This window comes from Achroia grisella, unplaced genomic scaffold (genome assembly GCF_030625045.1).
Source record: "Achroia grisella isolate CSIRO2021 unplaced genomic scaffold, CSIRO_AGI_Agris_v1 utg487, whole genome shotgun sequence".
Lineage (NCBI taxonomy): Eukaryota > Metazoa > Arthropoda > Insecta > Lepidoptera > Pyralidae > Achroia > Achroia grisella.
The window spans coordinates 1985643-2004293 of NW_026712891.1; the positions used below are offsets into that span (position 1 = coordinate 1985643).

The 18651-nt window shown below is 32.0% G+C and overlaps 1 protein-coding gene across 2 annotated transcripts; it reads left to right on the top strand.

Annotated features, from left to right (window-relative positions):
- Positions 1 to 208: 208 nt before the first annotated feature.
- Positions 209 to 17080, top strand: LOC131845809 (nicotinate phosphoribosyltransferase). Of its 2 annotated transcripts, none has more exons than XM_059194932.1 (11): positions 209 to 524; positions 814 to 984; positions 1657 to 1783; positions 2491 to 2574; positions 5987 to 6114; positions 7464 to 7929; positions 8937 to 9202; positions 9961 to 10079; positions 15346 to 15507; positions 16134 to 16262; positions 16958 to 17080. In XM_059194932.1, exons 1-11 carry the CDS (start codon positions 452 to 454, stop codon positions 17033 to 17035), a joined length of 1803 nt encoding a protein of 600 aa, XP_059050915.1. In that variant the 5' UTR covers positions 209 to 451; the 3' UTR covers positions 17036 to 17080. The 2 variants fall into 2 exon arrangements, with proteins under 2 accessions (XP_059050915.1, XP_059050916.1); XM_059194933.1 differs by having other exon boundaries at positions 210 to 524; positions 7464 to 7776.
- Positions 17081 to 18651: the final 1571 nt, after the last annotated feature.

Below are 18651 nucleotides of genomic sequence, written 5' to 3' on the forward strand. Positions count from 1 at the left end.
ATTAATATTGAAGGTGAGAATAATGATTTCCGCGATAGTTGCGAGGTCTAATGTACAAGTCTATTTTGAAATGTCAAACACAACGTATCATTGACAGTTTCCTATCTGTGGTTGTGGTATTGTAGATCTACATTAGTCTCTGAATCTGTGGCAGTCAGGTTTTATTTATTATTATATACCTATGGTTTTTTAATTTTGTTGAATTTTTTAATAATAATGTATATCAAATTTTTATGACCTTATTTATTGACCTTTAAAGTTAAATAAGTATATATAGTCAATAGTAAATACTATGTGCGCGTGCGTGAAGCATACTGTCAAATTGTGTTTGGCGCGCTGATAAGGACAAGCTCTTTGATCACAATGGAACAATTTTTTTTAGTCGCTCGAGAGATATCGCACATTCGTCACGTATTAGATTGTATTATATATCTCTTTACACGCAACGAAAATGTCTAGTGATGATTTGATTTGTAGTAAAAAAATGGCCCGACAAAATGGCATTGTGCAACCTTTACTCACTGGTAAGACATTATTATTATTATTTTGGAGCGAAATTCAAAAACCTTTTGCATACTTGACATACTTGTTCAGTACTAAGTAACTACGTAATTTGGAAGTAATTAAAGAGATTAAATTGTTTAGTATCAGGAACTTCAGTGCTTATTTTATAAATGTGTAATTGTAAATGTTTTTTAATTAATATTGTAACAAACCACTACAATATAGATTTTATTTTAGCGCCATAATTTATTATACAAATTAAGGAGTGTTATTCTCACCAGTAAAATGTGTTTCTTAATATATCCTCAGATCTGTACCAGATAACCATGGCATATGCTTACTGGAAGTCTGGTAAAGTGAATGATGTTGCAGTCTTTGACTTATTTTTTCGTACAAATCCCTTTCAAGGTGAATTTACAATTTTTGCTGGACTCGAAGAGTGTCTTAAATTCTTAGAAAATTTTCATTATTCTGATAGTGGTTAGTATTATTTAATTTAATATATTAAAATACAGTAAAATGTCACCACCATACCTCAATATAATTGTACATACTGTATAAATAGGATATTTACTTAAATTTTTAAATATTTATATAATCACAGCATATTACAATTTTATATAAATATATAAAAAAAACTACAATAGAATTTTGCTGCGGTGATTGCTGTCTCTCTGTTATCATGGGAATAATATTCATCTTCTTTATTTTGATATGTAACTTTGTCACACATGGCATTTATCTTAATTTAAAAAGGTAAAAATTAAACCAAAGGGCACCAGCTAAGCATTAATATACTTTAGAATTCATATCAATAATAATAATTAATATATAAATATAATTATTAGAGACTGCTCACCCCTGGACAGAAATATATTGGGGAAAAGGACATTATTAGTAATGGGAACTAGTGATACCAATATTAGCAATGTATTATCGTGTCAGATTGACCCCCATGCAGTTTCCCAGAAATAACCATGGTTAATTTGTAATGAATCGCAATAGGCTAACTGACCTGACCTCATGCTCATTTTATCATCCTTCATTATATATTACATTCTATAAGAATTCATTAAAAGGCTTATTATTTTAATTATGTTTTTAGATTGCAAATAAATAGATTACCAATGTTAAATTACTATGAATTTTCAGATATAGAATATTTAACTCAGACATTGCCAGATAACATAGAACCAGAGTTTTTTGCATATTTAAAAGATCTAACATGCAAGGATATCAAACTGAGCGCAATTGAAGAAGGATCTGTTGTATTTCCAAGGTTGCTATTTATAATATCAATATATTATACTCTTTTTAAGAAAAATTTACCTTTGTATTTTAATTTTTTTTTTTATTATTGCTAGGTATATTATTATATATATGTTTATTATTGTATGTATGACTTAAACTGCTGAACAAATGTCAGCCTAAATGTAGACAGAGTAATTTGTTCACTTGTTTGCTTCAATAAAAGAGCATAACATTGGACTTATGTACATGATGTCTAGCATATTTTAGGCCAAGGGATATGGAGCTGTTATATGGAGTGTTAGTTATAGACATTCAATATTTTTATAATAATTGCTTTTATTAAAAGTGTTTCCCATTGAAGACTAAGTCAGAAATTTTTATTCACCTAATTTTTTTTACCGTAAGTTGGTTGTATTGCAATGTGAACATTTTATATACTTTATTAAGCATCAACTTTAACAAAATCAGTACCCAAAAAGGGAATGCAGGGACTATGGCTTTATTAATTTACTAGATTCATCCTCACTGGAAATAGTTCTAGTCATACTATAAAGAAAAAGTTTTACTTTTTCTTAATAAAATATGTAAAATAATCACATTGTAATCCAACCTACATGTGCAATTTAATTAAAGTTACATTTAAAACAAGATTCACAAATGGAACAGTGCTGGTTTTATTACCGTTTCTATTAATAATATAACTACATTTGATATTAAAGATCAATAAAATTACAGAGTACCATTGTTGCGAGTTGAAGGACCGTTGATAACCGCGCAGTTACTAGAGACAACTCTTTTGACCCTGGTTAACTTTGCAAGGTAAGCATAATAATTTAAGATAAATGACTCACAAAATATGACTGAATCTTTAATTATTTATATGTATTTACATTTTGGTACTACTTTGATAAATCCCCTTACAATTTTATTGTAAACATATTTAATACTAGCTGCATCCGCGATTCCTTCCGGTGAAATAGAACTTTATTCTTCTAAAATAAAAGTAGCCTAAGTTACTTAAAACTAGCCTTATTACATCAGTTACTTGTCAATAAAAGTCCTGTCAAAATCGGTCCAGCCATTTTAGAGATTAGCCGGAACAATCAGACAGACAGACAGACAAACAAAAATTGTAAAAAAATGTTATTTTGGTGTATGTACGGTATTTATATTCATATGCACGTAGTAAAAAAACGGTTATTTCAATATTACAAACAGACACTCCAATTTTATTTATATGTACGTGCTTCCGCGTTTTTGTCAGTAGGATACCTAATTAGGACCTACTAGGTGAGGGTCTTATTATATCTATTGACAAATTCGTTTAATTATTATAACTTCAACTGTTATAGTATTTTGTTACTTGCTTTCAAATGACCACAATAGTAGCCGTTGACTTTCGATAAATTGAAATTAAAGGGATCAGACTATAATTTAAAAATATCGAGATCTAATATTTATTATCAGTATATATTTTCACTATTGAAAAAATATATAGTTACATTTGACCTAAAACTCAAGTCGCTCGCTCATCAGGAGACCTGCTAAGAAACCGTAATAAAAATATTAACAGATAAAAAATAAAATTAGCGAGATACGACTGTGCCTACTTCTGATAAATATACAAAAGTTCCATAGCCTATGAGAAAGCCTACGAGGACGTCTTCGTAGTACAATCTATCTTCCTGTCAAATATCATTAATATTCGTTCAGTCGTTTGTTGTGAAAATGTAACAAACAAACAATGTACAGATTCATATTATTGCTACTAAATACATATATGTAAGACATTTAATACATTGATGAATATTATCCCCTACATACTTCAATATATTAATATAATCTCAACAGTTACAAACTTGTCGATTAAGAAAGAGTTATAATTACAATTCGGCGTTTTTGTAGTTTGGAAATAATATCGCATAATTGAAACTCAGGAGGACAAAATTGAGTTGAAATGAGCGAAGCTTCCTGAAATCTTTTTATTTTAAAAGCTTTTATTAAACATGCAATGTTTTTATATAAATACAACAATAATATAGGTAAAGGTGTTGTATGGGCCAGTAAGGATGCGTTTCCGATATATCATGATAATTAATAATTCTAATGATAAATATTTGCATATCACACTCATATCTAACGTTATCATCAATAGTCAAGCTTGACTGGTCAAAATAATTAAAGCCTATTGATAAGTAATCGTTTAATCAGCATATTTTATCTATTTGAACTGAATTTTTTGTGATAATATATCACTTTGTTATATCATTTTCATAACAGTCCTAAACAATTATAAAATAAATTATCGGTTATCAGTATAATGATCAGCCGATGATATTTGCGCCTATTTTACACTGCTATGTAGAGTCACTTCAAGTTAATTCGAAATTCAAGGTATCAGACAAACTTTTCAAATAAAATAATAATCACAGGACAATTCTCACAGCGCCATCTAGACCCAAGTTAAGCTAGCTAAAACTTATGTTATGGGTACTAGACTGATACAAATATATATATTTTTTATTTTTCTGGTTATCAGTATAATGATCAGCCGATGATATTTGCGCCTATTTTACACTGCTATGTAGAGTCACTTCAAGTTAATTCGAAATTCAAGGTATCAGACAAACTTTTCAAATTAAATAATATATCACAGCGCCATCTAGACCCAAGTTAAGCTAGCTAAAACTTATGTTATGGGTACTAGACTGATACAAATATATATATTTTTTCGTAAACACATACATATTTCACATAGAAAACACCCAGACCGATACAAACAATCATTCTCATGAATACAAATGTTTGCGCCGTGCTAGTAATCGAACCCGCGACCATTCGAACTAAGGCAGGGGGCTAAGCCGCTAGACCACAGAGGCCGTCAAATTACCGAGAGTTCAAAATAACAGGTGTTTACATTTCTTGATTGTTTGGAAGAGCAGAAAAATCACGTAAACATGAGTTTGTACAATTCACAAATGTTTATTTTTAAAGGTAGTCCGTAATTTTCTAATGAGTGATTGAGTACAGTCTATCATTGTACAATGCATTTTTTAGTGGTGAAAGCTTCGAATGCTTCGACACGTCATTGTAGTGCATTTTAAACGATTCAATACAAATTATAGAGTAGTAAAGCCCTGACTTCAAATTATGGCATGTTGGAGGACAAGATTCTTTCAAGTTCAAACTTCAGAATTACCTAGGGGACTGATTGGCATAGATTTTATTTTATTTATCGAGTTTTAAATTATCAAGTGACAACGGTATTGACTTTGTATATAAATATACTTATTTTACTACTTACTTCTGACTCACTATTGATGATAGTCAGGCCAGTGACTTTATATTTTAAATATAGTTTTCCTTTGTCAGATAAACATTTAGTAAGATTACGTTTTATGAAATTCCTTCGGGACTAAAGAAATCTATCTTTAGAATCAGTGCAAAGAAGAAGATTTACTGATTTATATCAGTAAATCTGCTTCTATAATATAAAACAAAACCGCCGCAGGTGTCTGTTCCCTTATATCTTCATATTCTCTCTTCCTACTTATTATCTAAATTACGCAACGGATTTTAATGCAGTTTTCAGCAATAGATTTAGTGATTTAAGAGGAAGGTTTATAGGTATTATAAATGCGTGCTATAGTATAAAACAACCGAGCAATTAAAAGAATTGTATGCATCCGTGCGAAGCTACGACGATATTTTTTACATTATGTATATAAATTTAATAAGATATTAAAATTGCATATATGTATTGGAGATAAATAGCTATAACATGGCTAAAATGTGGTTCTACATAGGTACAGTACCTTTTATTAAAGATTTGTAATTACGATACAAAATGAAGTGCCGGCCTTTGTGTCACTGTTAGGTATATCTAGAAATTACAACTCAATGCGACGGCCACGGTGGCTTAGTGGTTTAGCACACCGTTTTACTTCCGATGGGCGAGGTATAGTATGATTCGTTGTATCAGTGTGGGGTGTTTTCTATGTATGTATTAAAAAAAATGTATCTAAGTATTTATATCATTGTTTCATTGTCTACTACCCATAATATAGTTCTAGTTAGCTAAGGACTAGATCGCGTTGTGTGGAGTGTCTATCTATGCATATTATTACTATTACGCGATTATCGATGATTACGTCCTGTCCCGTGTACAAACTTTTGTTGGTACCATTTGGTTTTTTTGTACATTTTACATGGAATATATTTGTTTATACAGTTTGATGGCCACAAATGCTGCACGTTATCGCATGGTGGCTGGAAAACATGTCTCTTTACTGGAGTTCGGATTGCGCCGTGCTCAAGGACCGGACGGTGGATTATCGGCCTCGAAATACGCATACATAGGTAATGATCCACGATTACACTTAGCGACATGAGCTCGTGACCTAGTAGTTCACCGGCTCAATTTGTAGGGCGACATCTTTAATGACCTTTATTAATACCGTTAGCAAGTTTTATACGCTTACATAAAGGTAAATAAATGTATTTTTTTCATAAGCTTATAAAACTTTGTGAAATAGATGTAATTTTAGGCGATAATTTTATTGTATTGGGTTAGTTTAGTCTAGTTCACTTTTTTAATTATCCTTTACAGTGTTATGTTGAGATTCTACGTCGTATAATTATATATATTGGGTATATAAACTGGTATTATCTAATACACTTAACTTATTTAAATATATTGTACTCATATTGTTTCCTATTGAAATTTGGTCTTTGTATTTTAGTTTCACCCTAGTCAGAAGCATAGTTTTCTATTTCAAAATTAATAACAGCTTGGCGTAGTATGACTCAGTTTGGTACCATGCTCTTCCCTCTCGAGCACGACCCTGCAGGAGTCTAGCGTAAATTAACATGTTTTTGTATTGATTATAATAGCGTGTTTCCGCAGCTTGGCGGCTGTAATCGAGCCCCTCCGTGCCTGGCACAGAGCACCGCGCTTCAGACTCGTGCAATATAACACACCCCATCGTGCCATTGACTCATGAGAAGCCTCCAATACCGAATACATGTTTATTTAATAGCTTTAATCAGGCGACTCCACGAACCTTGCCCTTGAACGCCTCGCACCGATGGTATTTTTTAAGCATCAGCGGAATTTCATGATGTTGTCAAGCAACAATTTGTTTGCTTAATTAGAAATATTGTGAAGTATTGTTTCAGATCGTTCATACATAATTATTATAAATTCCAACACCAACGTAATTACCTATATAAGAACAATATCTCTGTATGATTGCTTAAACAGTACTCGCCAAGTATATTTTTATAGAATGGGCTCATATAATTTCTAAAAGTTCGATACCTTGTAAGTGTGGATATTTAAATGACACCTTACCTTCCGATAGTTAACACAAATATGGGTATCTGTCTGTTTATCAAAACCTCGTGAGATGTGACGAGATCGAAACCTCAAGACGTTGTGATATGTGACGAGTTCTATTTATACATTTTTTGTTATTATAAATACAGTCACTCTTTCCTTTTCTAAATGAAAAAAAGAAATGAGATGACAGAATTATCTGCTCTTGGGTAAGAAAGTAGTCTCGTACTGCATGCGTTCGGTTTTAAATATTTAATTAGCATGTTATATTTTTACCATATTCACGATCATTGTGTACTGGTAGTATAGAAATGTAAAGAACGTACAGATTAATGTATATTATATTCCAGACACAATAACATCTTTTCAGGTGGGTTTGACGGTACAAGCAACGTGTTAGCTGGAAAAATGTTCAACATACCAGTGAAGGGAACCCACGCGCATTCTTTTGTGACGTCGTTCAGCACGTTAGACGATGTCAGCTCCGTAGCTCTGAAACACGCGCAGACACAGGAGCCGTGCAACTTGCTAGAGCTGGCATCGGAGTGGCGCAAGAAAGTTTCCTCCGTCATAGACATATCTCCAGAAGAGGCGAGCGACGGCGAGTTGGCTGCACTAATATCATATGCCATAGCATTCCCGTCAGGTTTCATGGCTCTAGTGGATACGTACGATGTCAAGAGGTATAATTTTCAAGGCTTACCATCACGACACAGGCAGCGTATCAATGGGCATACTGGCTACAATAGCAACTGTGGAACCAATGGGTCTAGAGTACAAATATCACCGAGTATACATAGTACATATGGATATAGCACGGTCGAACGCACACTGAGGTAAAATGCAATAGACAACTCATATTGACATTTGGTGTCTGATATAAATTTGTATTGTTTTGCATCGTTCATTTATGTCTAAGTTATGTGGATTTTGATTATGAATTAGAATTATATTTTGAAACTGACTTGGTCCAGTTGTTGCCATTTCATTTTATTTTACATTTATTTATTCATTGATGGGATGGGCATGATTAACACACGGGCGGATGGTAATAGTTACCAACAAGCACACTCGTACCGTACACGCTGGGACCTCCCACGAGGCCGCTCTAACATGAAACTCATGGCCGTAGTACGATTTATTTTATTTCGCTTTTTCAGTGAAGCGTATATGGACGGCGCTTCATATAACAACCGAATGTAAATAAACGAGAACACAATCGAGGAGACCTTATATTTGCTTCAGTGTGACGTATTGTCCTGGACCTATGAGCAAGATTAGGGGCTACCTTAGTCATTGGGCACAGTTGCATTGTATAGGGATATGCACATTTCACAGTAATTAATCTAATTGCATGTATACTCATCGTATGCCTTACACTTTGGGTAGCAAGTTGTCAGACAATTTCAAATTATGTAGAGCTAGTGTATTTCTATAGTACACCACACAGCCATGAGTCAATACAATGTTGCGCTCTATGACATCATATTGCATTCCCGCACCCACATTGAATACAGCGCGTAATTTAATTCCTGCATATAATAGGCAGTATCAGTACATTTGACTTGTTAGCACATACCTTTAACTAATCCTGACGATAACTTAATGGAATAAGCATATATCAAATTACAAATAACAATCTTAGTTTGAAAGGGCATGTTAAATGAATGCACATTTTAGTCACACAGATATAGAATAAATTTATATGAAGTATATAACTATGGTATAACTTGGGTATCTAAGCATTTTCACATAATGAAATAAATTAATCATCATCACCATATCATTATATTGGGTTTAGTGTGGGACAGTATAGCGTCTTCATCAACATTCTCTTTAACAGGAGTGGTTTGCTGAACTTCTGCGCGGTGGCTTTAGCATTAAACGACTGTGGCTATAGGGCGTTGGGTATACGTATAGACAGTGGAGACTTGGCGTATCTGTCAGTGCTGGCTAGAGCGACATTTGAACAGATTGCCGACGCATTCGAATTACCTTGGTTCTGTAAACTGACCATTGTCGCCTCCAATGACATCAACGAAGAAACCATTTTAAGTCTAAACGAACAAGGTCACAAGATCGACAGCTTCGGAATTGGAACACATTTAGGTACATATTTAATTGATATCTATAAATAAATGTACATTTTCCGCGATTAGTTGCGGTATATTGTAATTAGGTACGTGATTTAATGATGTGACTTAAATGATGTTTTTCTTATAATTCGAGGTAAACAACGTTGTAAACAGATAACATTCATGTATTTACAGTAAAAAAATATGCCGATGGTACTCGCAACATAGCGATGTGCATTTACGTTTTATGTAAATTTATTTTATTTGTTACACAGCTTATCTGTGGCATGTAGCCCAGAAATTATTTATGCTGTAGCAAAATCGTAAAGGTCGATATGTACGTGTGTACATTTAGTTCCTTTTCGCGAGAATTAGATGGGAACCTAAAATTAAGTGACGTAATCCATTTCAGAAATTTTAAACATAGACTAAATTTTGTTTGTCTGTTACATCTTTACAAGAAAATAAAGTAATCATAGAGAGAAATATTGCTAATTACTATTACTAACCAAGATTTTATATTTTATCGGAATATATTGAGTGACTTGAGATAAATAACTTTCCTCTACCGTTATTTATATATGAAATAGCGTAGAAAATTAAGATTTTTGTTTTATTTGAGATGGTTGGCACACGATATATAGAGATAGATTGAAATGGATATTGAGTTTGACTTCAAGAGCAGAACTGCTGGTTTTGTTTTGATCTAATATAAAGTTAGAATAAAACTGCCTATAAATGAAATTAAATTAATGAAGTACTATTTAATAAATTGTATACTTATATTCGTAGTGACATGTCAACGCCAGCCCGCCTTGGGATGTGTTTATAAATTAGTAGAAATAAACAGTCAGCCACGCATCAAGTTGAGTCAAGACGTTGGAAAAGTGACCATTCCAGGACATAAAGAGGTAAGAGCTTTTATAGTATTTTATTAGATACACCTTTGTTATAATGTTCTAAAGAGTTTATATAACAGTGTTGTATTAAGACGTATTAGATTTCGAGATTGATTGTAATTTTCGAAAACAAAAAATAAATATTTTTGTTAATATTATAATGAATAGATAATTATCAATTCATTATCCTGTAGAACATATCGTCATGTAATTCCATATTAAGGAGGGGTTGTACTGTGAGAATTGCCTTTCTAAACTATGTAGTTTTTTATTATACATGCATACCGCTGACATACATATATATAGGTACATATATTGAACGCATATATATAAATAAATATCAAAAACATAACATATACTGTAGATATCAACATATCAGACTCATGAATACAAATATTTGTATAGATCCGTAATCGAACCCGTTATCTTTTGAAAGTAAATTCGTGTACGGCTAAACCACCTAAGTCATCTATTTATGATCACCTGTCCTCAGTTTATGCATCATCTGATTTTAATAGTTCCAAATTCCATTTTCGAATAATTTTTCAAAAAGTATTTGCAGAAATTACTTGATTCAATATTAGTTTTGTTAAATATAATAGTAATTGTTTATAAATATATCATTGTACAACTTGTAAATGTATTGGATTCGATAACGTAAGATACGTCGTATGTTTTATCTCTATAGAACACAGCAAAGTCGCTGTTTACGTCTGATTATTTCTAAAGTATGCGACGGATTTTGATACATTTTACTTTATTTTAGTTTGAAAATTTCTTCCAGAAGATTTATGTTCATTATACTTTAAATGTATTGTAGAGAACGGCACCATGTCAGGTTGACACTCTCCACGCGGAAAAACTATAATGATAATTTCCTTGTGAATTTCTCACGATGGGCTAACTGACCTTATGTATGTTTAACTTACCATCATCCACTGGAGTCCCGCCAACACGTAAAACAAAAACTGATATGTTTATGTTTTTCAATAATAATTGTGTGATGCGCTGGCGGGGCGGGCAGGTAGTAAAATGTATTCTGCAGTTGTTTATTTGTAAACTGATAATAGTTCACTGATCCTGCTACAATGTTTTCCATTTATCGGTTACTGACATTATAATTATACCGTCATACTCAAATGGGTATTAAACAATACTTTCCCCGTCAAAATAATCATAAATTTTATTGTAGTATGATAGGTTATTTAATGGAAGATACTAAACATATCTAATTTATATACTAATAAGACTCGGTGTCTGTTTATCACTCGTAACTACATCATTAGCTGTTATAATGATCGTGACACATAAGACCAATAAACGTGATTCCATGTTCGTAACCGTCGGTAAATATTAGTGCGTTTTTTTAAGTTTTAAGTTATCAGAATGAAAAGTCATGTTATCCATTTTATTTTCATACACAGAACATACTATGGTTAACTGCTTTATGATAATCAAATCTGCTTTTTAATATATTTGTATTTACGAATGACGAGCTCTCTAGACAAACAAAGAACTTTTGATTCCATTTTTAGAAGCAAAAAGATATAGAAACAAAAATAATCGTTTTTATCATGTACACGATGTGTTCGATATGAAAATAAAAATCATGTGTGCTTTATTGAAATGGGTTATGAGACCAAACAGCGTCGTACTGATAAGGCAAGGCTATGATACTTTGGCATCAAATATTATATAACTGATAAACAGTACGTGTGTCTATGAATACCGTTCTTATTTTTTTAAAAGACACTGTTTAGTAGCTAAACACAAGTTCTTTCATATATTTTATAGTAGTGTTTAAGTAATCCAATAAATTTTCCTAACATTTGTGCATATATTATTATCCTGTCATTGTGTACTCATTTGGTATTTCTTATCTTTATAACACTACTAATTTGTAAGATAATAATATAATGGAAATATACGGTACCCTAGCTATTTCAAGTGGCATTTCTCGCTTTACGCCTAAAACCATTAAGGGGGTCTTCCTATGTGACGGCCTGTTTTTTAGGGATATTTTAGGATTTTTTTTTCTACGACCAGTAAATATTTAGAGCTTCAAGTTTTTTATCATTTATTAACACATATTTGGACAGTATAAATATAAAATTTCAGCTAAAAATATTCAGTCAAACTAGAGTTACAGCGCTCTGAACACCCCCGCCTCGAAAAAAAGAGCTCCCACTTCCTCCACGATTCCGGCTGATCGGCTTATCTGAAAAAAAAAAAAAAAAAAAACGGCGTTTTAATTTGTAGGCTTAAAAGCACGGAATGACCTATAATCAAATGAATATAAAAAAAATTGGATTTTTGATAGACATTGCAAATTAGGCGTTTTTTTTTTTTTGTTTTTTGCTATAAAAAAATCGAAGTTTTGAAAATTTTCGATTGATAATAGTTCATTCCATGCGTTTACATATATTGAGTGTGCCCTGTAAATTTCAAGTAATTCGGTCCAGCCGTTTCTGAGATACAATGGAGGAAAGTTTGAAAAACACAGTTTTGAGAAAAATGCGTTTAAAGTTTCAAGTCCGTTAAAAACTATTAAAATATCAACTTACTCTCAATCGGCGATGCCTGGTCCATAGAGTATTCCTTCCTCTTCCTCGTGAAACTCTTTTAAAGCAGATTGTTCAGCTCTTGAGTCAATCCTGGCTTGTTTAACGACATCACTTACGCGCCGCTCAGAGCGTAAGATTCGCTTTTCATCCCGTTTCTCAACATACCCTTGGGCTTCACGACCAACAGGGCATCCCATAATCGACATAACTTTTAAAATACCTTGAAAACCTTCATTAAAGATAATAACTGCTAAGTAGCTAGCAATTTCAACAACTTTGGGACCAGAATGAAGATGTTTAGGAGCGAAAGTCCAAATCAAAGAATTCAAAGCCTAGGCCTCGGAAACTTGATCGCGAAATAGACACGTCACTTTTACAAGTTTTACATATAACTATTTCAGAGATTGCAGCAAATACAGAAACAAACTCCAAAATGCAATATGCGAAATTCGAAGCGATGGGAACATTCATGTTCATGTTATTTTTAAGTTTTTTGGCCGAAACTGATGTAAATACCGTATCATTTTGGTGGGTAAAACGGTTTCCACTAAACTTTCTTTTTTTACTACGACCAGGATGAACATTTCCACTCGTACTTCCTTTCCGTCCACTCATTATGAAAAAAAATAATTTGTAGCTGTTGCTCTCTTCGAAGTTCAACCAAGACTAAAATAACTTCGGTAAAATATTATAACAATAGAAATTTCTGTTTAAGTCTGTAGAAACGTGTCTAAACTTGTATAAACAAATATATTAATAAAAGGGAGGCCAGGTATAAAGCCGACGGTACACAATAAGCCCGGTCTCTAACTGCCAACTCACCGCTCCGAACCGCTCTTTCTTTTACCTGCTGTATCTTTAAAACGACTTCGAATTTTCTAAAATCGCTTTACTACCGTATTCTAGACATGTTAAGGGAGCAATTTATGAAAAAAAAAATCGATTTTTTCAACCCATCACATAGGAAGACCCCCTTAAGTTCTAATTATATGAGGTTCTAGTATTTATTACTTACTTATTTAGGTTGTGTAAAGAACTCCAATGCAAATTATATGCTCCCAGTAGTTAGGCAATTCGGTTTTGATAATCCAACTAATAAAAATCTGTATGTTATACGCTACAATTTACAGTGGAGACTCCAAACTGTATCTTCTGATTTACCCCACTTATTCTGATAAAATCATAAATCTCTATACGGACTCGATTATAAAATTCACTTTGTAAATTTATTAGTATGACAGTAATTGTAAAAACTACTCTTTAGTTAATAAATATTCTAGTAAAATAAGCGTTACCTGTGCCTTCGTTTGCACAAACTTTCTTCCTATATTTTACATATATATTTTACTATGTATGTGTTTATTATTGTGATAGAATGTATGTTCGTTAAATTAAGATTCATCCAGCCGTTTAGTCTTGAAAAGGTATACTCGTATACATACACACATTTACATTTATAATATTATTAAGTGAGTATAATAATTACATATTTTATTCTTAACCACAAATCAGCGTTAGTTTCTTTATATGCACATTTATCATCATGTAAATGTATTAGTCTTTAATAATTTGTTAATTGACCTACATCGGAACTGTACTAATGGTAATCCATTTTAATCGAATTGTATTAAAACCAATACAAATCTATTGTAATCGACCTTTATTGATATTAGTTTGAATAATGAATTATTATAACATGTCAGGTCATACTTATTCGTTATACATACATATGCTTTTGTTCTCAGGACGTATCACAACTTCTAGAATGTCATTAACTAACTATTTATGTAATATGTTTTTACACTCCCGATTATTTGTCAGTGTTAAAATGTATTTGCTTTATAAATACACTAATGAGTGACTTTGGTGACGTCACAACTAAGTTAACAATAACTATGTTATTCAAGAAATTGATAGAGTTGTAATAGAAATAGGTAGTTTATGTGGAAACTACATGAAACCATGTTTTGTACAACTTAGTACACTGATACTTATAAAATGCGTAGGTATTACATGTTTTGTTGATTTTAATTTTCATTTAAATTAAAAACACTTCTTTTCCCAAAAAAATCATTTTGTCTGAAAAATATTTGGTTCATACTATGACAATTATTTTTTTGTTTTTGCCTGTGTGTGTGCGTTTTTACCTGAACACACATATATATATATATATATATATATTAAAGGAATTTAAACCGAGGTAGGCTTTGTAAAATATCTTTTGCGTGTACGGTGTATGTCGGTTGATCGGTGATATAAGACAGTGAAATTACAGTATATGAGGGATGCATCTTAATACTTGAGTGAGGTATCACGGGCGTCACATGATAACTTGATGACCGTACTGCTGTTCATGTACATGTTCTTACAGGTGACATTTACCAGTCACAATAAGATGTGCCGTCAGCTTGCTATTGCAATATAAAAAATAAAGGTGGTATTTACATTTGTTTTAATAATAATAATATACATGTATGCAAATATTGGTGACATTAACATGCATTACAAATAAAATTGACAGCATGTATTACATGAACACACACGTATTTACAAATAGCCACACTAACAGTATAAAGCAATTAGAAACCAATATACTAAAAATAATTACTAAAAAGGACTCCGCTAAGCACATTGATACAACCTAAGCTACAGTGGAGACTTTAGGGTAAGTAATAGCCCATAGCGTTATTAAGGGTACAATTTATATTTTACAGGCTTACAGATTATTCGGAGCGGACGGGCATGCCCTCATCGATCTACTACAGAGATCATCGGAACCCGCACCAGAGGTTGGCCAGAAAGTGCTTTGCCGGCATCCATTCCAAGAATCCAAGAGGGCTTACGTCATTCCTAGTAAAGTGGAACATTTGTATAAGGTACAAATCTATATACATCTACGAAATTATAACAATAGTGTAAAAACATAGTAAATTGTTTAGAGCCTTAGTTCGTAATTTATTACCAGTATGCGTTCAGGTCGTTTATATTTTACTAGTGGCTATACTTCCATACTGCCAGGTTCCGCGGGTATGTAGTGGTATTAAAAAATATTGAAGCGGTCTTTATAGCTCTTACTTTATTACTCCGCAATGACACCAATAAAAGATTGGTTGAGACTTTATTCTGCTATATATTTATACTAGCCGATACGTGCAACTTCGTCTGCATCACACTTACTCGACATTTATCATTATATTTCGTCCATTTTAAATAATATCTTTCTAAATTATAGTCTATGGGTAATTCTGATGTATAAGCTATATTACTGTAAAGTTTCATCAAAAACTGTTCAGTAGTTTTTGAGTGAAAGAGTAACGAACATCCATCCATACCCACAAACATTCGCGTTTATAATATTAGTAAGACTAACAGAAGACAAGCTAAAGATAGTAGGTACATTGATTATGTTATTTACAATAGTATAAAGGCTTTTAAATATATTGATGCGCATAACTTTATTCACCAATGTAACATCAGATTATGATGTAATATTATAATACAGGTGTATTGGCAAGATGGTCGTGTATGTATAAAACCAAAGCCGTTGTTAGAGGTACGAGAAAGAGTGCAGTCGTCATTGCGCACTCTTCGACAAGACATTAAAAGGAGTTTGAACCCTACGCCATATAAGGTAAGATTTCTAACTAATAGTTAAAATTGTCGGGTATAGTAACTTGGACTTGGACCTAAACGTCATGAGTTCGTATCTGGCCGACTAACTTTATAAAACACAAAGTTATATTTCTAATTAAATCTCTAGTGATGGAAATACTGATATCAAAACAAATTAATCTATGATAGGCTTCCAAATGGTATCATAGTTAATATATCGCTAGTATAATGTCTTTAAAGACGGAAAGAGAAAGAGGGGTAGGTAGTTAATGAAATGGGAATTGAAGGGCACAAAAGAAACACATGAGTTGCACGTAATAGAAATCAATGGAGGCCTATGTCATAAGACACACTTAACTTAACAAATATTATATAATGTCTTTAAAGGTAGACATCGTGCTAGTCAGCTGTGTTTTAGTTATAGAGTGAGATTAGATAGTTAAATTACAGGATAAAAGGCATATATAAGGACTATAGTCCTTCAGAACGGCAACGCGTGAATGGTTTCACATGATGTCTTTGATGCTACTCACTTATTTGCCATTTGTTCAATTATATTACAAAATAGGTACAGTTGTAAAAAACTATGAAAATAGTTTAAAACATTTATTATTATATCTACATGTGTACATTCCATAACCCAATCATTCATCAAGAGAAAAACTGGCATACACGACTATATTTATAATGTATGTATGTTTATTTTTATTACAGGTGGCAGTTAGTGATGATCTGTATAATTTCATACACGATTTGTGGCTGCAAAACGCACCCATTGGTGAATTATCGTGAAAGTTAAAATATTCACTATTAATAATTTGAATACTGTTTGAATAACATGAGCTTTAAAGATAAAGAGCCAGATAAAATCATGGAAATGTTCTGAAAACATACTGTATTATGTATTTTACAGCTGTAAGCGATAGAGAATATATTACAGGCACGTTTTTTTGTTATATATAACTCATATGTAATTACTAAGCATGTAATATTATATTTACTATAAACAAATGGTGTTAGCGGATCACCATGTCTTTTAAATGGACAGTTTATATTACTTACTGTGGATATAAAGAGTTGCTTATTTTCCTATTAGATGTTACTAATGTATGTAGCATTTGAATAAATACAAATATAAATGTAATTAAAGTAATTTCAAACCAATAATGGATATGGCAACAAAAAGCTGGCAGTTTTTTTTATTGTTTATTCACAAATCATTGACAGGTTTTTAGATCAAATTGTTAGCGTGACTTTTAATTTAAGGTTTTGCATTCCATATTTGGACGTAAGAGTTAATCAAATCAACTACGAGTTTATGGTTGAGCTGTTCATTATTAGTCACGTAATTATAGAAATTCCTAGCCTTAGATGTAAGTTACTTAGATCTTATATAGTATATATAATATATTTGGATTTATATCTCGTGGCTCAGTCACAATACGAAACATAAATATATATATTCTTGCAGCAACTGGCAAACATCTTGAAAGAAAATTGGATATGATAAAAATAATTTGGGTTTATTCGATTGATTCCAGTTTTCAATGAAACGGCACAGCGTATTGCGGTTTTACCGCCACGGAAGTTAATTACATGCAGTTGTAATGGGGATACTTTTGTAATACTTATTGTTGTGTTCGTGTAAATAGCAAATCGTGCACAGTTAGTGATTGGCCAAGTTATAAAAATCTATGTAACCAAAGTTTTATTTTGTTCAAACTATTAATTTCTCTTGAATATTGTTAATATTATGGTACACAATTATGTTATGCAACAAATGGAAAAATGGGCCTAATTGGCTTGACTGATTCACCAATCGCGAGATCTTTCTGGAACCTTCTGGAACTTTCTATTAATAATACCAGAACGAAAAATCAACTGTGCTATATTTCAGGATGTTTTCCGGTGACTGTGTTTAGTGTACTAAGAATGATATTGGGAACGCTGTACAAATTTTGTATTTATTGTTAGCATTTAGTTACCTTTTATTTTATAAGTTTATTAGTTATATTAAATCGGTATCGGCTGCTTTACAGGTCCAGAGAAGCTATTGTTTTGTATCAAATATTGGTATTAAAATAAAACATATATTTAATTACATCTATTTTAATAAGAATTTGGATATCAATACCTAATAATTTATCATAATATTTGTGTCAAGAAAAATATTATATAAGCTAAGTACACTTCTATAGTGTTCAGGGTATGGTTTTTGCAAAATTATGATTGTATCACAAATTTTTTGGGCGTTGAGATTGGCACAGTAAAAAGGACAATAATGCCCTATTTGGGAGAAAGGCAATATATATAACTTGTTTACCGAAATGCACTTATTGTTAGTATTTAGAAGATAGAGGAGGAATTATGGTAAATATAAATATTTATCGGATTTATATAACAATTGT

What these genes read in the sequence shown, in the direction of transcription:
- LOC131845809 (XM_059194932.1), top strand. Translation starts at nt 452, where the DNA reads ATGTCTAGTGATGATTTGATTTGTAGTAAAAAAATGGCCCGACAAAAT. An exon ending in TGTGCAACCTTTACTCACTG is followed by an intron (nt 525 to 813) that starts GTAAGACATTAT and finishes ATATATCCTCAG; the next exon opens with ATCTGTACCAGATAACCATG. An exon ending in CTCGAAATACGCATACATAG is followed by an intron (nt 6,115 to 7,463) that starts GTAATGATCCAC and finishes ACATCTTTTCAG; the next exon opens with GTGGGTTTGACGGTACAAGC.